The following is a 24717-nucleotide window of genomic DNA, read 5'->3' as shown; positions in this document are numbered from 1 at the left end:
ANATTACTTTTTAAGAGCAACACTTTTCTAATAACAATATATTTGTTTTTCAATTTGTGCCATATCTATCAAACTGCATCAATGTTTTATTTGCAATTAAATTAATTAACACAGTAAGGCTGATGGCAGAGAACAAGAGGCTATTGTATACAACAGCCTGTTACAACTTACGTTTTTCTCTGCCTTACTTTCCACTACAATAGATGTAAACGCCTAACGTCTTATTCTCTGCTATCTCAACCTTAGAAAGTATTTAAATAAAATAAGTTCTCAAATAAATCCCTAAAATTCTCTCTGTTACTGAATTAGATTATTTAATTATTTAATTAAAAGAACGAATTTTTTATTGAAATAATTAAATTATTTAATCAATATAATAAATTTATTTTTTTAGCAGTTGTAAGAGAGTTCCTTAGGGCCGATATCACAGTCTCCGATTAACGTAATCCATCGATTAAACTCACTCTGCATCTCTTTCTAACTGTCCCCCTAGAAAGAGACGAAGAGTGAGTTTAATCGGAGGATCACGTTAATCGAAGACTGTGATATCGGCCCTTAATGCAACAAAAATACGATTTAAGTGAAATAGTACAATACTTTAACTGAAACAATAAAATTGTTTCATTCAACAAAATTATAATTTAAGTGAAATAGTACAATACTTTAACTGAAACAATAAAATTGTTTCATTCAACAAAATTATAATTTAAGTGAAATAGTATATTACTTTAGTCGAAATAATGAAATTATTTCATTCAACATAAATGTAATTTAAGTACAATAGTGCAATACTTTAGCCAAAATAATAAAATTGTTTAAGTTAAAAAAATATTCAACTCTTTTTGAGAGATGATTTATTTTAAGGTAAAGATACATTTTATTTGAAAAGTCAAACAATTGCAATGTGTAGTTTAAACACTGATTCGGTTGGACTATTCCAATGCATAAATTTCTTTAGATTTAAGAAAATTTATTAAATCTAAAGAAACATTTCTCTCTGTGTATCAAGATAAATAGAAAATTTGTGTACAAGTTTGAAAATCTTAGCTTTTGACTTGATTATAAAAAATAATTAAAAATGAAAAATAAAACTTAATTCTTTGACTGTGCAAATAGATACCTACATAGTTTTCAGCGGTATTTTGCGAGATTTGATCACACATGCTAAATTGATATTCGAGAAGCCTGATTAAACATGGACTTGAAGCTTCTCAAATACTATAATAATTGTGCTGGTTGCCTTATTTTCTCGAAACGACTTTTCAGAGACGTTGATGAAGAAAAGCAGTTTTTCCTGCAATCAAATCGCATCAGGCGCCGACTGATGATAACCTATCAGGCTCGGAGATAACCGTACTGCGTTTATTATCTCGGATTAGTGGAATATTACTGTTTAAGAGAATTAATCGTATATAACGTAACTGGGAACTCCAGCATGAGTGAAGAATGTCACGTCCTAATTACGTATTGCACACGAGACGTACTTACACTCGAGAATAAAGAATCTTGGGAGTAGTGTGGATATATTTCAAATGCCAACGTAAATTCCATGACGCCAGCAACATTATACAACACATACAATTAGCGACATATTTTTCGCGAGATTGTGGAAAACTTTATATCAATATACAATATAAAACTTGGTAATAACATGATGATTTTACGATAACATTATTTTCTCGACGTTTAACTTATTATGCTCTGATCAGATAAAATTAATGATAATTGATTTTCGACAAATCTATCAACGCTAAAGCTCTATTAAATGTACAGATAATAACATAACCAATTATTGCGTTAATTTGACCTATGATAACCGTGCAACTTGTTAAGTTGTTTTCAAGTAAAAAGTCTTTTATGTCAAGCTTTTTGAGTAAAATATTCAAAAATTGTTTAAGAATATTCTCATGCACATTTTTATCGTAAAAAGATAAAATGCAGTTGATATAACGGAAACGACTTTTCTCGACTGATATTAATAGTCACTTTGTCGTTAGGCGACGAAACTGCAACGCAATCAGGAAGTCATCAAACACTCTGATAAGCCTGGAACGCGCTATTTGATACGAATTCAATGGCATCGAATCTCTCGCGAGGAATTGCGATCGTATGACATTTCTCAGAGTTAGTTTGACAATGTCGTCCTACATTTTAACCCAACCAGAACTAAATCGCATTAGTTTTTTGAAATCTTTACAACGACAAGTGTATAAAACAAGGAATTTATAAATTCCAATGAAAACATGAAGATAGACAAACGAAATAATGCACAATTTTGTCAATTTTTTAAGGTATTTCCAATAATCGCAATTAGTATACAGATGGTGATTCGCCTATACTACGCAAAAAGGAAAAAAAGGCAATTGCTCGACGAGCAACTACGCACCAGTTTGTAATAATTATCACGATACAACGTGGAGATTGCAGTTATATTTTGCAAGTCCATATGTAATAATGAAATTGCATTCGCAACCGATAACGGGCACACATACGTTGTTTAGGAAAATACATAAGAATTACAAAATTTTTTATTCTCATTCAGTTGTGCTTTGTGAACATTTGTGCTTTTTACTTGTGTGCGTCGTGGAACGAAGTTTCCTTTGACGGCTGGTGGCAAAGGAGAAGAAAAGAGAGAAATAAAGTAAGATCTCGAGACGTCGTCAACGACGACGACGACGACGACGATGACGACAACGTCGGGGGAAAAAGATTAAGACGAGCAGTGGAATCGTTATCAATGGTGTCAGGGTCCCGTTGGTTCGTTTTATCGCACAGCTATCCGATCGAGAAAGAGAGAGAGAGAAAGAGAGAGCCATTCGATTGTGCTTACCCGGACTTAAAGTCGGCCACGTGATTGTGGTGATGGTGGTTTGGTCGGTCCGCGCCCCCCCATAATCCATTGTTTCAGTGGCCGTTAATTGTTATCGCTGTTATGTGACACGGTAAAAATCGCATCCGATCAAAGAACGAGGTTGATAAGCCCCCTCGTTGCCACTGCAGTCGATTACATCGGCATCGATAAGGAGGCGCATCGTCGATATATGATTGCACATATAGAAACGTACACACACAATCCTTGGATTCTCGCTAAGTGAGATTTTCATTGTTAGTAAGATATAGAACGAAACATAACAAGAAATGAGAACATGCTGTATTTTTGGTGGCAAGGATCAAATGCAAAATACATTTTACATACGTATTTTCATTTGAATCTTAAAATATTATTCTTATTTTTTCATGTTCGCTATTAACACTCGTTTTATGTTCATCATTAACGTTATACTTCAAGAATTAATAAAGGAAATTTAAAGAACTTTTTAAATTTTCATCTATTTGTGATTTGTTTGACAAAATTTTTAAAATTTTTCAACAGATTTTAGAATTGGACACACATAATCCAAGAACTTTTAAATAAATAAAACATATCGTTTTGTAAAGAATATCATTGTGTTTTCTATAGTATTAAAAAATAGAATAGAATCGAGACACAGAGATCGGGAATTGTTATTGCTGTACGAACTTATAAGGGATTGATAAGTTTATATTACGAGCATATAAATAATTTATACTGCTGCAAGCGTATAGATAATTTATACGCGCGTTGCTTCCATTTCTAGCTATCTAAAAATATATTTTGCAAACCGTTATTTCTTGATACACACTTGCGGCACTTTCGGCTGAAACATATTTTTACAATATTTCCTAGCATGCAACGCGACACGTATACGCGCACCTGCTCGCTTTGATGGATTATCTCGACCGATAATACGTTTATCTAATGAAAATGCGAGACTAATGTACGCGTTTTTGTTACGTAACTGGTTACTGAATACGTCTGGCTTACACTAGAAGATGAATTTCATCGATTGGAAATAGAATGAGATTAATCAATTATATTATATATTACTTTTAATAAAACGTTAAATTCTTTAAAAGTTCACAATGGAATTCCAGACATTTATATCTTTATGAAACTTATAAATTAAGAGGAGCATTAATTAATACTTTCTTAAAACGGTACATAATTATAAAATATTAAGCCAGATCGCATGCACACTAATTATGTATAAAATAAAATAATATAATATATAATTCTGTCTGAGAGATATATATATCAATATTCAAATTTTAGAAAAAATGATCAATAGTGAGTTAAATACACAGAATTCTTTGTTACGCCAAGTTACATCTACAGCTTTCTGCATTTAAGAATTAAATTCATCCTTCTTTTTATTACGCGTGCACTAAAAATCCTTTAAATATATGTCTAATTATCTTCTTATTGACCTTCTCTCTTAGTGCGAAAAGCTGTATGGTACTAGCTTTTGCAGAAATTCGTCAATCGTTCTGTCAGCCGATTTTTCCATGCCTCTATTATCCTGCCTTTATTCTGCCTCCGTTTCCAAAAAAAAAAGCAATAATCGTCCTAGCGAGCGGGAGGCACTCTCGAAATCGGCTTGCCCAACCGGGTACTCGTTCGTAACAGTTAGGAGGATTCGACGTCGACGAGCCGGGCGTCGCGACGCCGCGTGGGCGTCGGGGGCATCCATCATGCCCAGCGCGTGAATTACCACCGCTGCTCCCAACCCAACCTAAGAGATTTCCGAAGAAGGAGGTGTGGCGGTTGGATGGAAAGCGGGACGAGAGACTAACGGAGAAGCCGAAGGAGAAAAGAGGCTGTCCAAACTCGACCCCGCGCGAGTAGTTGATGTCTTGCAAGCGACGACGAGGAGGTCCTCCTCTCCTCGTTCCTTTTCCTCTTCTTACAAGCTCTCTTTTATCCCACTTCCGCTTTTCTGCTCCTTGTTCGTCGTGTGTATGTGTATGTCGGATTAAACAGAAAACCCGATGATTTCTGACCTCGGGAGAGTAAAGCTTAGTCGAATCATCCGAATAATTGAGGAGCGAATCACCGCGAGTCGCCGAATGAATAAATTTCACGTCTCTTGCAGTTGTATGAAAGTTGTATAACGACTAGATTAATCGCTCGATCGTATTATATCATAGCTCGTATTTAAAATCAACTGCATATAAAAGTTGTACTAATTTAAGAATTATTTAACATGAAACTGATTGAAAGAAATTTGTGACACACTTTTCTCTCTTTCTTTTTGTCTTTTCTTTTTTATCTATCTCTCCCTCTCTCTCGCTTTCCGCTCATAAGCTAAGAATAATTTCCAAAGGAATGACTCGTAACTTTAGCCCGGGTCAGTCACGCCGACAGTGACGAATAATGGATATGCTGTCGACGAGAGAAAGAAGAGAGAAAGAGGGATATAGAGCGGTGGGAGACGGAGGTCTGCCGCGATAAATTCGCGCTATATTTTTCACGGTGGAACCATCTCGTGCTTCCACGTCCTCATAACCGGCACAAATTGCGCAAAAATACTGCCACGTATAAATTGCGGCGAAATCGGCGCGCGCGCGCCGACAAGTCCGGGAATCTCCCGGATCTAATTTGAGCGAAAGCCTTTCCCGTTCCTCTGTGACCGCGTCGTCCCTTTCTTTATATCGTATACGTATCCAACGGGCGAGTCTCTAGGTACACACACACACACACACACACATTTTTAACCCTTCTATTACTGCCAGGGAAGATTACGAAATTACTCCGGAGCGGATCTTTCCGCTCTATCTTAATCTTAACGAAGTAATTTTAATCTAGGTATTTATTTTAATCTATTTTATATTTGTTCTTTTTATACTTTCATGGATGTTGTAGTAAATTTAAAAAGTGTTATATATAATTTTTACTTTTATTTACACATCGATCGAGACATCGATTTATATATCGTAAGTAAGAATATTGAGGAAATTACAAATTATTTAGTTCAAATCAACGACTTTTTTATGGTAAAATTCTGTGGATAAAATCTCAGTAAATTCAGTTTCTCGGGAATTGTCGGCCTAAAAGGGAAGCTTCGGAGAATAAGCAGCGATCAATTATCCGCACCTATGTCGCAGAGAACTTTCGAACTTTCCGGGTTTGGGATATCTACCGCGGTTTTTCTATTTGCCGATATTTCAGCCGCGATAAAGAGATCGGAGCATGGTCTAGACTGGCCGAGTCGATAAAGGAATCTATTACCGCCGAAAGAAGAAGAGAAGGGAGGAAAAGAGAATCCGGAGATGTGCCACTGACTCGGTAGAATCTCTCAGAATTTTCAGCTCTCCCGGCTATTACAATATAACGTTTCTTTATCTATACGGAAATGCCGCGAATATCAGAAGAGGGGTTGGACCCCTCCGCCGTTCGTTTTCGCTGGAGATTGGTAGTTTTTCTCGGGCTTTATTGGTAGCGCATCGCCGAAACACACCGAACGTTAATATTGACCGCCTTTTTTCGATATTGCCCATCGCGAAATCACGAAATTGAATTTATGATATACAGTGACGGAAGAGACGAACGGCCGCGAGTATTTCGGATTAAATCCTGCGAGAGCTCGTCCCGAGACGACTGTCTTCCTCGTTCCGAGAAAGTCGATATCGCAGCGAGAAGAGAAGTGGAGAGTAGAAATTGCACGCTTCAACAGAATTTCTAAATATTGCAATTTTCTTCTTGATATTTTACTCGAAGAAGCTATTTCATATTTTTACAAGAATTTATTTTACGTTGCAAAAGATTAGAGCGGCTAAAAATATAAACTAGCTTATTTAAGAATATTTATTTGGTAAAAGTTTTTATTTATAAATGGCTATCTCAAAACTAGAAGACTTTATTAATAAAAATTTCCATCATTTTACAGATGGTTCCTATAGCTGTGACTTTGCGACTCGAATTCTTATCAAATTTTAAAGTCTTGTTTGAAAGTGACGATCGAGACAAGATATCACTTCCGTTTCACTTAAGAAAAGTTGGTTCTTTGATTTTAGTCTATTTACGAAAGTGTCCCAATCTCTTTACCGATTCCCGAGGAATACCCGTGTTAACATTTGGCTTAAAGGAAAACGCACTTGGTGAAAGCGATATACTTTGCGATTCGTACGATCGCGGCCGTACCAACTCCTGCGAATATGAGTTTCCCCGAAAGAAGTCCTCGAGGGTTCCCCGAATCATTCGCTGCGAGTCTGCGAGTCGGCAAGGCGAGACGGCCTTCCCCTTTTCTATCTCGCAGCAAGGAAATGGAGAGGAAACTGATTGGAGCTGTTAACGTAAATACGCGAATGGATGTACGCGATCGGAAATCGGGATTAGTGAATTGGCTCTCACTGTTTCTTCCTTATATCTCCCTATGGGAGATAGTGCTCTCCGCGGCGCGCGCGCTTCCTCCCTCCCTCTCATCCTCTTTCTCATCGTTCTTACTCCAGAAACCATCGTTTCGCCTTCCCGATCTTCGCCGCTCTATCTCGATATCTTCTTCGTTTTCTCCCTCTCCAGGCTCTCTTCCGGCTCACCACCGACCAAATTGAGTGCTCGTACGCCCGTTCGATCTTGCATTTGGCCGGCAATCTGGATTTCTGATTTGAGTTTCGGACGGTAGAATCCGCTTTACGCCGTTCGCACGTACGAGACTCTGTCGCGGTCTCTGTACGAATTAATCGGACCCTCTCCCCGTTGTCGCGGTAATTCGCGCATTTGCAATTCGCCCCTGCTTCTTCACCACCGACGAGAAGATATTATACCACATTAATGCTATCGTTCTCCATAGCAAAGAGAAATTATTTGAGGGCATGAATACAAATTTTCGATGTAATCGAAAATGATTATCAACATTTGCATATGTAGTAATCACAATAACCATTATTACGCTTTTGATAACGTGCGTGCAAATATATTATTTTGGAAATATGTAATTAAAATGAAAAGGGACCATGATCAAAGGAAATACAGAAGACAAATTACATTTTCTTCCGCTTAATTAATGTATGAGATTTTATAAATACACACGTAGAGAGAAAGACATCATTTGACATTATTTGAGATTCAAGAATAATTACAAAGTAACAAAAAAATGAAAGATCCTTTTGAGGTAAAAGCGAAGTCTTGCTGCGCTAAGACTTGTAACGGATCACCTTTACGTCAGCACGAAACGAGTGTCCTGGCTAAAGTGCATACAGGTAGGCGGTGCGTGGGTGTATATGTGCGTATACCTATGTGTGGCTATAAGCAAGTGCACACTCGATCCTTCTTCGATCGTTCGGCAAATGCTTTTTACGAAATTGGACTCGTCAATGGAATTGAATTAATGTATACCGAGAGAGAAAGAGAGAGAGAGAGAGAGAGAGAGAGAGAGAGAGAGAGAGAGAGAGAGAGAGAGAGAGAGAGAGAGAGAGAGAAAGAGAGAGAGAGAGAGAGAGAGAGAGAGAGAGAATTACACGCGCGGATTGGTGGGATGGTCTTGTTGGCAGTCTTCTTGGATGTGATCGGCTCTCGGTCACCATCTAATCACCTGAGAGCACAAACGTCGTCATCGATGTAAAACGATACTGCTTCTTATGCGAGCCGCGTTTCTCTTTTATGCTTTACTATTGCTGCCAAACTTTCGATTGACATTGATAGCTTTTATCCGTTAACATAGATACGATTATTCTATTAAAAAATTTGTCACGTCAAGTCGAAGTAAGTTGGACCCCCATATTTTAAATAAAATTGCAAAATTCTAAAAAATAGTAATTTAAATCGATCTTTTAACAAAAAATTTGTCTGAAATTTAGTTTTTTGTTAGTTTTAAAATTGATATTATCTTGAAAAAAAAATTTAAGTCGCTTTTATAAATGTGGGGGTGTATTATCGGATTAGACCGACGGTAATATCTCGAAACGTTTTGTTTTCGAGCACCCAATTTATTATGTCTATTTGCGAGAGAAAAGTTAAAATATGTGTAATTAAATAAATCAGTATTTGATATACTTAAATGCATAAAACATCATATGTGTGTGATTAACTGTTAAATACCTAAATCTTAAATATCTTGTTAAATTATTCTCTCACATCCAATTGATTGACAGAATCTTGCTAATAATTTTATTCTTGTTTTTAAGATTAATATCATTTAAAGCCAGAGATATCGAACGACAATTTCTGTTTCATGTTTATTCTCCGGTGAAGTTAGAATGTATTATTGTTATCTCTGAGTCTGATTACGAGGTTCCTTTATTGCGCGATGAAAATTATTGTATAAGATACACGCGCGGTCTTGGCCTGCTCGCAAACCGCAACTTTGGCCCCACGTCCTTCTGATAAGAAAGACTTACAGAAGCGTAAAATACATCATGACAAGATAAAAACCACGTCCGTAAAAATTGATGTAGGACTTTGTTTCCTTCCGCGATTGTGCGGTTATTTACAAACGTTCGCTATCTGTAATCATTTCCCGTCATGCACGGATTAAAAACTCCATTACGTTGCTATATGAGATAATTCGCATAATACGTTGTTAAACAGACGAAGATGTAAGCAGTTAGAGATAAATATATGTTTATGGAATCATTGCAGATATTTATCATTTTTCTAGTAAAAGTTAATTGGCTATATTATTAGTATTTAGATCTTAATTCGGATTTATTCGTCACATCATTCAAAAATTTTTTTCTGTTGTGCATATAAAACATATATTATAAATTATTACGTATGTATTAGTATCATGCGTGTTGATATATTTTATATTATTATCTAATACATGAATATACAATACTTTTTTCTTATTAATGTTATATATAAATTTTTATTTTCTAACTTGCGCTCTTATATTTTTAAAAGCAAAATTGTGTAATAGAAATATGTTAGGGAAAAATCTATTTTTATTATAGCTCTCTATTTCACGACTTCTGTGTAATTTCGCAGATTTCGTATTTCTCTCCGTGCGCTCGATGGTTACGAAATGACGCATATGCAGATCGCGAAATGCGAGTGCATGTCGAATCATTGAGCGAGCGCATACTCGAAGCCCGGCGATCGAGACAAATTGTTCGTTCAGGCCGAACCTGGTTCCTTTCTTTCCACGCGCGCATTAAGAATTAAAGCTTCCGTGCTTGTAGTTACCTAACGATCGTGATTTATTATTCAAACTGTCCCTTTCCTTGGCCGCCAATCATCATCGCAAATTCCCTGTGACGAGCGATCGCCCGCTCGTTTCCTCGTTCCCCGTATCGGAAAGGCCATTTGCAATCTGTCGAAACGGTCGAAACCGAGATGTAATTGATCGCCGGCAAGAATGCCGTCCTCGTTCCACGAGCGCATTGTACGCGTTGCGATATTATGCACACAAACCAAAAATGCGATAAGAGTTCCTTTTATCAGTGGCAAGTTTAGAGTTCTTCAGCATAATAAATTATGCGAGGCTTAGTAGTGTTAATAAAATAAAGCATTAGTGAAATATAAGTATAAGTGCGATCATAAATTATTGGTACATATTTTAGCCATGTTTTTTGTTAAGATTATTAGTTTTCGCAATAGTAGATAAAAAGATTCATATCCTTGTGCATCGTTTGTTTACTAATTATACTTCTGCATGGACTTAAATGTTAACAAATTTGCGAATTGTCATTTATTAAATCGCAATTAATACCCCTGTTCCAGAAAAGATAAGCTACTTTAATGACGAACTTCAAAAACACAAAAAATTCGCGTTTAATGTTGGTTCTTGATTGCTGCCGTTGTTTGCCCAGATGCTCTATGCCCTAGCGACCTTGAATCGAAAACTTACGAGTAATCGCGCTCGCGACATCTCGTCTTTCCGCTGAATTCGGCGTTCCTTATCATGCGTACGTATTCTGGTCCACGATGCGCTAGCGAATATCGTATAAGCACGAGAAGGACAAGTATAATATATACGCTCCATATATTGCGCGTTATACAGCCCATTCGGACGCGAGATAACCGCTCTTCTCTTGCTCTCATCTAGACGACGGTGCGCGGTCATCTCCGTCGCGTTCTTTTCGCTCTTATTAGACGAAGGCTATTTCCACGCAGTTTATAGAGATTTTGGACGAAAGTGCCTGGCTTTATCGGCGGCCGAGAATCGCAGTCGGAACCCAAAGAGAGAGAGAAAGAGAGAGAGAGAGAGAGAGAGAGAGAGAGAGAGAGAGAGAGAGAGAGAGAGAGGGGGAACACGGAGTTCGTTCCGCGCTCTCTTGCCTCGCGCAAGATCGACAAAGTGATCGCTATCTTGATAACTCAGAAGCAATCTCGATAGAACATCTCCTTCTCTAAAGAGGACATCTAGTTATGAATACAGATGGTAAATTTAATTAAACGCTAATCGACATTGAAAAGCTTTAGTTGTACTTTGCATAATTCTAATTAATACCAGGAGAGAGAGAGAGAGGATGGCGATGATGTTTCTCAATGAGTAGGTACAGCATATCTTATCTGATTCTCAGCTCTTTTTAGTTTTTATCAGAGTCTTGAAATTTTCTGGGCTTTAATGAATTAGAATTAACAGTTTTTAATTTTATTCAATACAAGAAAATTTTCTAAACACTATCGTCGTAATATTCTATTAAAGATTTGCTCTTAAATAGGATAATCACAAATTATATAGCAAAATTATTTCGCAAGTAGCCAATATTGATTTTTTTTTAGAAAACATTTGGGTTTAAATAATTGCTTTTATCGTAACAAGTTGCAACTGCTTCTTAAGACATTATAATTTTACAAATTTACGTAATCTCTCGCAAAAGCTTGGGATGGATGGAAAAATCAGAACGGTGGCGCCGAAAATGTCTTCATCTTCGAAGCACAGCACCGATAAAGGCGGGTAGATGATGGGGTTATAAACTCCCGCCGTATAGTCCGCGACTGCACGACTGGAAATGGCTGATCGCCCCATCGGAGGGGTAGTCCCTCAAGCGCGAGTCTCTCACGCGGGGGTTAAAGGCGAAAGGAGTCTGGCGCTGGTGATCGTAAAAGCATCCCGTCGGCGCGATACCCCCCCGACAGCTTCTCCAACTTGTCGATAAATACTTTCGTCTTTCCGGATATTCAGAAGTCCGGCGAGACGATCGGTCAAGTTTGAAAAGAGTGTCGGGCAGTAAAGGCGGGAAAGCACTAAGCCGCGATAAAAATAACGAGGAGCTCAGATTTATATCGCGGAATTCATTTGTGCGACCAGCTAATTCGACGAGCTTATCAAAACCGGAAGCCAGCCACGGTGAAACAAAGGGAAAGATTCGTGCCGGTCTATTAAGCTTTATTCCGTCTGTTATACGGTCATTCGGACTGCGGTATTACGTCGCATCGACAACACAAGCGAAACTTGTACGCTGTATATACCAACTATCCGATGGATGCGGGTCTCTTTTTTCGCGGATTGATATTGAAAGGGACATGTTGTGGGTGGAAGCAACGAACGCGATATGCGTCATATAAAGGCGAGCTATTTCTTTCTGGCAGTAAAGAATACATCGCTTACATTTCCACGTTATAAATTTTTGGATGTTAAAGCGTCCGGTGCACATGTCAGATGTCCAAGTAAATTGAACGTAGCAGCTGGATGATAAATGTCTTGCAATTTTATGACTTGCCAAAATGTCATAAAGCGTTATAAAAATAAACTATTCATAACTCGATTTAGATATATGCGTATATGTATATAGACAGGTACAAAACGTCCATTTTTTTAATAAACGAATTTCTAGTATATTCACCATGTGGCTAAAGATCTTTGTGCTCGATGGTCCTATAATAATATCGTCAGAAAAAAATGGATTTTTATGATTATTTCTCTGTCCATTTAAAGGCTAACAATCTGCGACTCTGTTTTAGAAGGGCGACTTAACGAAACGATAAAATGCCGTGGCGCGAGTTTGAGAAAGTTCTTCGAAGTACTTCGCGTCAACTTCCGCCTGTCTCGTTCGCGATATAACGGCCGTTTTAAAGAAGCCATTTTTATTTATCACGCCGTCTTCCGTGTATGTATTTCGACTGAAAGCATCCTTCGGCGCGCGCTCGTCTCGCCGACTCGCGCATCAGGAGACGAAGACGAAAGGAAATTGTTATCGCTTCGCGACACGGGTACTCTCGTATTAGGGTAGAAGCTTTTCGAAATTTTTCGGAAGATTCGGCTACTATACCCGTAGCCGATTCAATTTGCCTAATGAAGAAGGCAGGAGGGACGACGAGGAACTATAAAGCGCGGCTTCTATGATTCACTCTTCACGAATTGATTTTTTCGTGTATAGTATTCTCTTATTCTCTTACATACATACGGATAGTAAGGTAGTATAGATGCTATCTCGTTGTGCAAAAGACAGAGACTGCTATATAATCGAACAAGACAGTCTCCCCATATAATTTATGCGGAAGAGCACTTAAGTCCGCGGGAAAAATTCGAACAATCCTAATTGATTTACAGATGTATATATTACTATTACTCTAATATTGTTGAATACAAAATCTCCTAGCATAAAAATTTATTTCCTATTTACAACACTGTTTGATAATTATATTATTTTTTTAAATTTGTATTTGTAAAACGACGTAACGAAATTAATTATTTAATAATACAAGATTCTTATTTGATTCCATAATGCGCGACTTTCTCTCTTTCTCTCTCTTTCATGTGTTGCTATTTTATTATATAAATCACGTTATTCTTTCTGTTCGCAGAATTCTATACGCCACAACTTGTCGCTGCACAGCAGGTTCATGCGAGTGCAGAACGAGGGAACTGGTAAGAGTTCTTGGTGGATGATCAATCGCGACGCCAAGCCGGGAAAATCCGCCCGTCGTAGGTAAGTCCAGATTGCCGACAATTTGCCTCTTTTTCTGTTTTCCCGTCTCTTTCGACCGCGAACTGTCGAGAGCGCTGTGTGCATCATATTTGTTGCGCAGAGCTACCACTATGGAGAGCACCGGAAGTTTAGAGAAACGACGCGGCCGTTCGAAGAAGATAGCTGAAGCCCTGAGGAACGGCGGACTGTTAGCCGAGCCCACGTCCAGTCCCAGCAGCAGCGTCGGAGAGGGTCTAGACCTGTTCCCGGACAGTCCCTTGCCGTCCGCCAGCGGATACCAGCTCTCCTCTGACTTCCGGTACAAAGCTTTAATATTTTTGTTTAAAAGTAAAATATGAAATTTTCAAAATACGAAGATTTATAGTCGATAAGATATTTTGAACTACACATCCCTTTTTAATGGGACTGTCATGTCAATTGATATATGAATCGAGTAATATCAAAACTGACCAAATCAACCTTTTTTTTAATTTCGAGGGAATTTGATACTTGCAAGTATTAGTTACGGGAATAGAATAGTGGTTTTAATAGTTGGGCAATATACGATCAAATGTAGAGTATAGAGTTAGATATTATATACAGTATACGCGCGCGTGCGTGCATACATTTATATCATAAAGAAATCTTTATTATACATGTGTAAAATTAGAAAGATATTAGTTATAAATCTCAAGAAGAAGCTCATATATATATATGTAGGTCCGGAAGTATGTTCCGGGACTTTTATTTTTGATATCGGTATATTCCGGGACATTTGGCAGTTTCCAGGACTGTCCTGGAAAAAATTGATGTCCTACGGCAATTTTCGGGACAGTTTTTTGAATCTGATTACATATATGTATATGCGTTATATTCCAGGACTGTACATTTCAAAAAACGTAAACAGTCCCGGAACATACCTCTGGACCTACATATATATATATATATAAGACGAAATTAATCATTTTTATTATTCAAGTCCTCGCGCTTCAAGTGCTTCTTCCTGTGGCCAACTGAGTCCTATTCGAGCGGTTCTCGGGGAACCAGATTGGACCTACGCTGTCAGCCCGGAACAGCAACAGCAACAACAACAGCAACAGCTAGGTACATATCTAATTTCGCTTTCTCTTATCCCTTTTTCCCTCTCTTTTCTTGTATATCTTGATATTTCTAGAATTTATCTTCTAAAGTTGTACCTTTTAACCATATTAAATAGCGTTACATGTATATAAATTGCATATTATATTACTGCATAATTTATTTAAATTATACTTTATATAATTAGTATAATTTATTTATATATTATACTAATTCTCTCTCTCTCTCTCTCTCTCTCTCTCTCTCTCTCTCTCTCTCTAAATATGGTTAATAACTGTATCAATCCTAATTGAAATTAGAGATAAAATAAACTTTTTGCTGTTCATTTATCCACGTGTCCGATAACACGATTAATACGTCGTGCATCATGTTCGATCCTAGCATCAGGCAACCTAGCAGATACGATTCTAGCAGGCAACCTAGCAGATACGATGCTAGCAGGCAACCTAGCCAAGACGATGAAACTGGAACCCTACCAAATGTACCCGACATCATCGCCGGCTAGTCACCAGCAGCAAACGGTCCCGCCGCCGCCTTATTACGATACGCAGTACCAGAGCCACCAAAGGAACAACGGCCTATGCACTTCGTCGTCTGCGTCCTATGGCCTGCCACCTACTCCGCAGTCGGTCAATCAGCAAAGATGTCCGATTCACGGTCTGCAGTCGTGCGCCTGTCAGATGGTGAGTCCGAAATTTTTGGCGGATTTTTCGCGCGAGAATACCACAACTCTCCACAAAGGAGGACGTCAGCGTTTTTATGTTGCGCATGTTCGGCCTGGCAATGTTGCAAAATCAATAAGGATCGCAATATATGTTTTACACAAACACGCACATACACACAGGCAAACATGTACACGAAATGTCTATGCTTCTATGTGGCTTAGAGAGAAAGGATCGTTAACCGCGATGATAGCCAAGACGATTAATAAATATCATTTTTCAAAATAAATTATTTATTGAGATTAATTATAAATACGACCTGATCGAAAAATTATTATCGAAGGAGTCGAGAAATCTTTTCTTCATGGAAATTGAGCTCGTTATTTTCCACGACGTCGATATTTTTACAATAATATTTTTGTTGTCTTGTGCGAAAAGATTTGCGATGGTGCGATGGAAGCTTATTTACATTTTATTATTGAAACTGGCTTAAAAAAGCATCATACGCTTATGGAATTGTATATTGGAACGTATTTTCGATAACGGTACAAATGCAAACACATTCGGGCCAAACTCAGAACAATCTGTCTAATTGATCAATTTTCACGAGATTGAATTTACTAAGATTAAATTATGCTAAAATTTATTTACTTTCATTTATGTTAATTATAATTAATTATTTTATTGCTGTGTGATATATCCGTCATATATCTTTTTCAAAAAAATTCATGCATTTGTCCTAGAATAGATCAAAACATGAAATTTTCAATTTTCTGAGATTCGTTATATTTCTTACAAATTACGACAGAGAGATATAAAGAATAAGCAAATATAGAAAACTGTGATATTTGTACGAGGAAAAATATAAATTGTACTATATTTTTTATCGCAAATAGAATAGAAATGTTTTTATATTTTATTTGTAAATCGTTGTTGATCAAGAATATTTGTATCATAAATTACATGTTATAAGAAATTATATAATTATATATGTTGCAGGCATAATACAAAATCAGGCATTTTATAAAATGCTTATAGGCATTTTACAATAAGCAGGCATAACGCCGTGTGTGTACTTACTTATAATGCATCGCATAGGTTTCGCTTAGATATTTGAGAAATATAACACTTTGTGTCAGTGCTAAGGGAAGTAACTTATATATATATATATATATATATATATATATATATATATATATGTATGTATGTATGTATAGATATGTGTTACAGTACACATGTAAAAAATCTAACTCCAAGCCTATTTCAACCAAATTTCAATTTCAAAAGTTTTTAGGAATAGACTTGGAGTTATAAATTAGTTTTTCTATGCGGGGGAGGGGCGGAGCCCACGCATATACTTAAAATTTTTTATTATATTATATACAAGAATCATTTCTAAACTCTTATTTCTTATCTAAAACTCTCGTTATGCCGGCTTATTGTAAAATGCCTGATTTTGTATTATGCCTGCAACATATGTAAATACAAATTGTTACGATCACGCTTTTGTTTTCATCGCGCATTCTTTTTACAAATTCAAAAATTAGAACCTGAGTCCCATGTCACCATCTGGCATGTCACCGTCGTATCAGCAGAGCGAGCCCAGTCCAACACTGGGCAGCAATCAACAGCAAACGCTGCAATACATGATTCAGACACAGCGTCAACAACAGCAGCAACAACAGCAGTCGCAGCATCAGCCGGCACAAACTGGACCGGCCGGTCCTAGCCCACCCAACACGCCAACACCCTGCCCCGCCACAGCCAGCACTATGATGGGTCAGCTGATGGGTGCGCTCAATCATTCCGCCCTCGATGATCTTAACATCAACATCGAGGCGATGCACGGCGGCTTCCACTCCACTGTTGATGAAGTAAGTCTGATCATGCTCCGTCTGTTACTACTGATATTGCCATGGCTACGTCTATTACTACTAATACCCCGTCACGAATAAGTTTTTAAGAAACTTGCATAATTTTTAAATTAGGGAAATTATTTCTCGTCCGCGCTAGCATTCTGAGGTTTTCTAAATTAAATCTACAACAATTTGTTGTAAAAAATAAAATATAAATGCGAAGAGTTTCTCAGTTGAGATTCCTAACTGTTACGCAAAATCTATCTCAATCGTCACACAAACTATTAATCCTTAGCTGAAGAATTTTATTTACCAAATCTATAGTAGTAATATTATTAATTTTTATGAAATTATCTTAGAAGAAAGATGTTATATGCACGGAAAAAAATGCTGTTTAATTAAAAAAAAAAAAAAAGAAGTTGCTTTAATTAAACGTCGACGTCACGGGCTGCCACAAAAGTTAATTCAAATGGATATTGTTGGGCCAAATATTTGAATTATTAAAACAACCATCTGTTTTGTGTTCATTAATATTATGTTGTAATGTTAGTAAGACGAAAATTTCTCGCATATATTATTAGATAGTTAAAAAAATAATTCTAGTTTAAATTCTGCAAAGAGTTTAATAAATTCATGTTACCGGATAAGGATTGTTACAAGAGGGAACGTTGCTTTGTAACATATACGTATAAACGCGCGATTCGATACGTAAATTGCAGGTAATTAGGCATGAGCTGTCGATGGGTGGCACGCTGGACTTTAACTTCACGCAGGGAGTGATGGGCACCGTGCAGGTCAGCGACGGCAATGTCGTTGGCCAGAATGGTGGCGTCGTCTCTCAGAACACGGGCGTCGTCATCGGCACGACGACCGGCAACGCGCCGGGTGTCTACGTAAGCACGAATGCGGCAGCCCCCGCCGCGACCCCCTCGTGGGTTCACTAGCAGTTAACCCCCCTGCCCTCAACACCCCCGTCGTCCTTGCCGATGCCGCTGTTGTCCGACGGATCGCTGGATAACTTCTGCGGGATGACCGAAGGGCAGCTCATCGGTGAGTTCCTTGAGTTTGAATTTCTTGATTTTCAAGTTATCGCTTGTAATCACAATTATATATCGAGACATAACATCGATGGATTAAACCGTGCAGTCGTTCGGGGCAAGGTTCGTGCTTATTTTTTAGGGAAAAATTATAGAAGAATTATAAATTTAACTATAATTTGGTGATAATAGATTTAAGCAGAGTTTAATTTATAGCGACTCTACATAAGATCTTCCATGTAAGTTTTTCTAAAAAATGTCACTCATTTCTTACATTTATCACTAGTTTACTTCTGAAGCTAATGATGAAAAAAAATTCACTACCGTGACATATTGTAATCATTTCACATTAAGACCAAATGAGTGATCATTAATTCGATAATTCGTTCTGCTTTGTCGACTTTCATAAACAGAATAACTCCGACTAATTTCTAGGTAATAGCTTCACTTAATGGATTACGTAATCGTGAAATAAAGGAAGGACGTAAATCTATGTCATCCATCTGTTAGATGTTAGAGTCCGCGAATCGATATCACACACACACACACACACACACACACACACACACACACACACACACACACACACACACACACACACACGCGCGCGCACGCGCACGCGCACGCGCACGCACACGCACACGCACGCACGCACGCACGCACGCACGCACGCACGCACGCACGCACGCACGCACGCACGCACGCACGCACGCACACACACACACACACACACACACACACACACACACACACACACACACACACACACACACACACACACACACACACACACACACACACACACACACACACACTCTCTCTCACGTGGCTGATTAATCATCCAGAAGTTCACTCGGGATCTTTCGCGAGCTTTCTCTCACGTCGCGTTTTCGATCATGAAATTATGAAGGGAGGAAGATATCCGGCGGATGCGAAGGGAATGGAGGGCAGAGAGAGCGGGTCATTGATTGCCCCCTCGTGCACGCAAAATAATATTTGCATACTCGTGTCATAACAGTGCTCAGCCGTATGGTATTTAATAAATCGCTTCGACGTTTTGTGCCTCCGTCCCCCGATCCTCTCGGCCCCCCGTACCCCTGCCTTCCGCCATTTCGTACGTGCCGACACATTCATATAGCGGCAACCCGTATTCCGACGGTGTTTTGTGCGAAATCGCTATTGACTTGGACGCGATAACAATTACATCGCCGCGGGCCGCGAATTTTATGGAAAGCCTTAACACAATATTGCTGATCGCGATCATACGAAAACAGTCGCATTTTGTTTGACGAAGAAGCGAAGCGACGAACAATTATGCGTTCGCGAAAAAACATTCGCGCGGGGCCTCGATTTTCTCGCGAGGACCGAGTAACACGCGTTCACACATCGTCACGTTTAGCGATAGACGCGAGTTCTCCATTTCCATGACGTACTTGCGTCCAAATGTAAATTTCATAGTAGATAAGAAAAAAAATGTAATTGATGGATCAGTAGATCTGGCCCGAACAGCGTATTGATAATAGTAGACAATACTTTTGAGAAAAGTAGCTTAATTCTTAGTGTTTAGAAGAAAGTTACAAGTTATATGTTACAAAGAACTGTATAGAAGTGTAATCAGAAAATTGGTTTCTGGAAATAAAATTAGCAGATGGAAAATATGAAAAGTGTACCTGTGTTTTTAATACAACTCACACATTAGAAAATAAAATTGTTTTAAAAGTCAAGCTGAAGAAACAATTCACGAATGGCTCGACTGTTCACGCGCTTACGAGACGATAATTCCTTCTATATACATCATTTCCCATTACATATTTTGTTTACGGCGTGCACAAATATTCACGTCGCTTTGCAGCGACCTTGGAAAATTTATACGAAATTACACTGGCAATCGCGTCCAGATAATGCGATCTGTCTCTTTCTGCAACGGAGTATTCTGCATACATGAAGCTTGCGATAAAAATTAAAACGTTTTCACGTTCTTTACGTCGATTCCTTTTTTTTTTTACACCTCGTCTCTCTTTCGTTAACGGAGGAAGAGGAGGAAGAGCAAGAGGAGGAGGACGAGGTAGAAATGTAACGTGATTTCTCGGAGAAAATTGTTTTTGCTGTTAGTATATCGCAATAAAGCGACTAAAATAACTGCCACTTCGCTATCGGTGCCTTTTAATCTTTAATACACGCACAAAAGTGCAATGTAATTTGTATATAGCTTTATCCTACCATCTCGTCTCGTTGTCCTCGTCGTAATCATCATTGTCGTTGTAACATTAATGAGGATAAAAATGTCGTACGAATGCACGGATAAACGTTCGACGATATTAATCACACGCTAGTAATTCTGGCGTTCTGGCGTGTGCTTTCCGGTAGCCAATTGCAACTGACTGGATGTTGGCTTCCTCTCTGCAATCTGCGTAGTTGCGTGATCGACGCAATAATGTTTTTCGAGTGTTACAAAAAGAACCGTCGAGAACGAAACGCAACTGCCCACGATTCATTCTCAAATCATTACAATTCTTTAACAATGAGATAAAAAATATGAAGTTAAATAATCAAGGATTAAATTAACAAAATGAAAAAAATTAAACAAAACATGATATAAGAAGTCGATAAAATTAATGAAACAGAATTTATATAGAACTGAATATAGGCGTATATTTCATGCTTACGCTCACATTTTCACTCATTCGTGCGATCGTCAACAATATGCTGATCTCATTTTCGTCGGCCGCCGATTTTTCTTGATCTTGCACATCATCGTCAGCGCGGCAGCAAAGCGCAATGCGGCAAGCAGGCAAGCAGACAGCGAGAAAAAATGACGCGAGCGTTTGGCCACGCGAGCGGATCATTTTTTCCCCCCGGACAACCTCTTTTGGCGATTGCACTCACATGACAGCCTACTTTGTTGTTCCTACGGGCGCGGATATTATTTACACGGCGGAATATCGGCCCGAGAGAGATATTAGCTTTCAGAAAAATATTTTTCAGAGTGGCGAACGCGCACGAGCGACGAAAAAATACCGCCCCCGGGCTTACGCCCCGGTATATTAACGCCTCCGGCCGTTCCAGTAGTTTGTTGTGCGTATGAAACCGGTATGCACACCGATCTCCGTTAGTTTCGAGGGGAATCGATGTCTTTTTGTTTCCTCTCTCTTCCTTCCTCGCTCTCTTTCTCTCGCATCCCCTCTCCCTTCCTCTCTTTATTTTTTTTTCGTCCGACTGTATATCCATTTACCGTCTGGCGGAAAGGGCATAAATTCGAGGGTTTGGATAAAACCGATACCGCCGCCGCAGCGAGCGAAGCGCAACGCGACGCGTAAGAAACGCGCTTCGAGGCACGGACGTTTCAACGTGACGGCGATGCTGCCGTGACGGTGACAGGAAAAATTCCGCGGTAATTCTTCGCGTAGCATGGAAAAATTTCTCCCATCGTTTGAGAAAATATTTTCAATCATTTTTACAGGCTAAAATTCCCCCTAAGGCAGTAGCGGAAATAAATTTATTGAGCTTGAAGTCTGAGATTCGATCTGTGATAATTGGCACTTTATCCTAAAACGTATTTGTTTTATATAATCAGTTAATATCACTAATAACTGTAAATCAGGGTAAATAAAAATTTTCATTCCGTTTTCCATATTCAACACCAATGACGAAACGTCATTTTCTCTCAAGCAACGGATAACGAGAAGAGGGTTGATAACGTGATAATCTGAGAATCGCTTCGTTTTATCGAGCGCGACGATAAAGGAATAAGGAGAAGTCCGGCCTTATCCCGCCATCGCCCTGTAAAACTACTCGCGAGAGTAGTCTCGGCCACGGAGCGGAAACTGCGAAACTACGAGAAGCGTCCCTCATTAAATGAGAGCGCGCTCGGCGAAACTTTTGTCGTCCGAAATAACAATGGAGTCTCTCGAGCGCCGGATTATTTCGAGATCACACGGCACATGACTCTAATTGAACGACTTCCGGTCGGCGTCGCGCTAATGGAGAACAGATTTTCGGATCCGTGCCGCTCGTAAACTCGCGGTCGAAACTCGAAACTCGCCCGCTCCCGATCAGTTCCTTCGCGAAAACTTCCCAGTTAAAACAAAAAAGCACCAAGAAAAGAGAGAGAGAGGGGGGGAGGGAAAGAGCGACGGTACGCGCGGGAAGGAGAAGGCGGGAAGAAGGGGCGAAGAATAGGAACAAAGTGGGCAGATAGGGGGAAGACCAAGAGATGCAACGATAGATCGAGGTAGAGAGCATGTAGGTTGCGGAATGAGGGAGGACGAGTCGCGCTCGCCTGACAAGGGTTGGATGGCAAGGGAAGAAGTCTTTTCTTTCTCGTGTCCCCCTTCTCCCCGTCTCTTTCTCTTCTCTCCTCCACCAACTTTATAATTCTTGCGACGCTTTTGGGGAATGAGATTGTCGGCGGCGGCAGGGGTGGACGGAGGCGGCCAGGGGGTGGCCGAGGTTTAAGGTAGTCCGCTGGCGCCAGTGACGTCTGCCGAATAGCTGCTGACTCCCAGACTCCTGCAGTTTCGGCTAAGTGGTTCCCTTTTGCCCCACTTGAGCGTTTGTGAGCGCACACCTTCTTCCTCCACACCCGCGGGAGCGCGCCTATCGACGACGAAGGCTGATGAATGCTCGATTTTCTATCGACCGCGGAGAGAGAACCACCATAGGGCGGTTTAGGGGCGACAAATACGTTAAAGCTTTCTACTAAGAAGATTTCAGCCTTGTAGGTCAAGGTTTAGTCGTTCGCATATGTGATGAAAGATTGCTCTTATACGTGAATGAGAGAAATTTTCATCTTGGAGGAATCCGGAAATGATGAGTATTAATATTTATGAATTGTTTAAGCTTTTAATCGCTGAGAAACTTATCGTATTACGGAAAGATAATATAATCGTTTTTTCTATTGCAATATGCATTTTTTAACACTTAATAGCTAAGAAGATACTAACAGTAAGTAATGAAAGAAATTTAATGTTGTACAATATGAGAAATCGTATTTGGATCTGTTAAATAATTTAATAGTTTATCAATAAAACTAAGCTACGTTAAAAATAGTTTAACATAAATAACTAAATTTAACATATGCTTACTGTAAAATGTACATTAGAAATGATAAGTGGAGAACAAAAACTTCGTTTAACGGTTAGCGACATCGCGTTGCGATTTGGATGAATCGATTACGACAAGAGAAACGTGCCACACGTGTCAAAATTTAATTACATTCTGCAGACGATGACTGACGTAATTGAATGCCGAACGGTTGGTTTATTAAAGTTTCGAGTACTGCTGGATCATCGCCAATCTTATATTAGTAAACAAAAGAGCTCGCGAGTCATTTAATCCTCACGTTAGAGCTCGTTACTATCTCGTATTCAAGGCCATTTTAATACGTTTTTATTTAAAATACATTGTTATTTATTAAAATAAAAAAAACTAAAAAGATAAGAGACGTTATTATTAATATAATTATAATATTTAAACAGTTTTTAATTCAACTAAAATGATACATGACATCTTTGGAAATTTTAATTAAACTACAATATTATATTTGTACGATAGTAATTTAGAATCTTTCGGTTGTCAATTGATTTTACGTCTATGTACAAATGCGCTCGCGCGATGACTTAAAATTCATAAGGTTCTAAATTCTAAACTGGCGTTTATATTCTGCTTGACCTCAGTATTTTATATTGAAAAAAGTTATACGCGCATCCACGTGTATTCCCTCAGTAGAACGTACGAGTCGACGTCACTCGATGAAAAGGGCTCGAGCTTTTTTCTGGGTCAAGGCTCAACCCTTTTGTACTATTTGCAGCCCCAGAGAACGTGTCTTAAAAATGGTTAACTGAAGATCACACATATCGTGTGAGCATTTATTTTCCGTCCAAACTTTGATCGCTACGATTTTAGCCAAATAAAATATTCATGAAATTCTTCGCATATTATCGAATAATATATGGAATTACACGTATATTCTATTTTAGTATTGTAATGTATGTAGTCTTAACTCCTTTTTTCTTTTTTTCTTTTATACTAATCTTTTTTTAATTAAACCACATATATACTTCGAGGTACACGGACTGCAATTTATCACTGATTTTAAGCGTGGTTTTCTTAAATGGGTACTTAGTCAATTAAACGGCTGTTCTTAATTATCATTATTATAAGTTGGCAAAGGGGGATACATTACTACTATAATACAACAGTACTCCCGGTTACGGCCAATTAATCTCCCCTGACCCAGAAAGGAATTGAACTATATACGTTTAGAATCGCCAATGTTACCGGGAAAACCGGCAGCTAGGGGCGACACGGTTGTAGGCCGCGCGCAAGATCGCCGTTAGTGTCACCGCTAGTGTAGGGATGAATATAAAAGCAGCGACGATACGTCTCGTCGACTGCGAAATTTAAGATGAA

General features: G+C 38.8%; 1 protein-coding gene across 2 annotated transcripts in view; it reads left to right on the top strand.

Moving 5' to 3' along the window:
- The window catches only part of Foxo (forkhead box, sub-group O), a 170276-nt gene that overhangs the window by 104581 nt on the left and 40978 nt on the right, over nucleotides 1-24717 (top strand). The window contains exons 2-7 of one of the 2 annotated variants that reach the window (XR_013258796.1): nucleotides 13550-13674; nucleotides 13775-13972; nucleotides 14633-14757; nucleotides 15133-15434; nucleotides 16961-17287; nucleotides 17989-18319. Coding sequence is in view for 1 of the 2 variants with exons in the window: in XM_077417586.1 (XP_077273712.1) it covers nucleotides 13550-13674; nucleotides 13775-13972; nucleotides 14633-14757; nucleotides 15133-15434; nucleotides 16961-17287; nucleotides 17989-18213 (1302 nt within the window). In the remaining variant the exon portion in view is untranslated. Of the gene's footprint in view, nucleotides 1-13549; nucleotides 13675-13774; nucleotides 13973-14632; nucleotides 14758-15132; nucleotides 15435-16960; nucleotides 17288-17988; nucleotides 19132-24717 lie in introns of those variants that run through there. The other variant, XM_077417586.1, reaches the window with a different exon arrangement.

Source organism: Temnothorax americanus, unplaced genomic scaffold (genome assembly GCF_048541705.1).
Source record: "Temnothorax americanus isolate GAGA-0224 unplaced genomic scaffold, ASM4854170v1 Scaffold5, whole genome shotgun sequence".
NCBI lineage: Eukaryota > Metazoa > Arthropoda > Insecta > Hymenoptera > Formicidae > Temnothorax > Temnothorax americanus.
The sequence above is the reverse complement of the archived record's forward strand: the minus strand, read 5'-3'. Positions and strand labels throughout refer to the sequence as shown.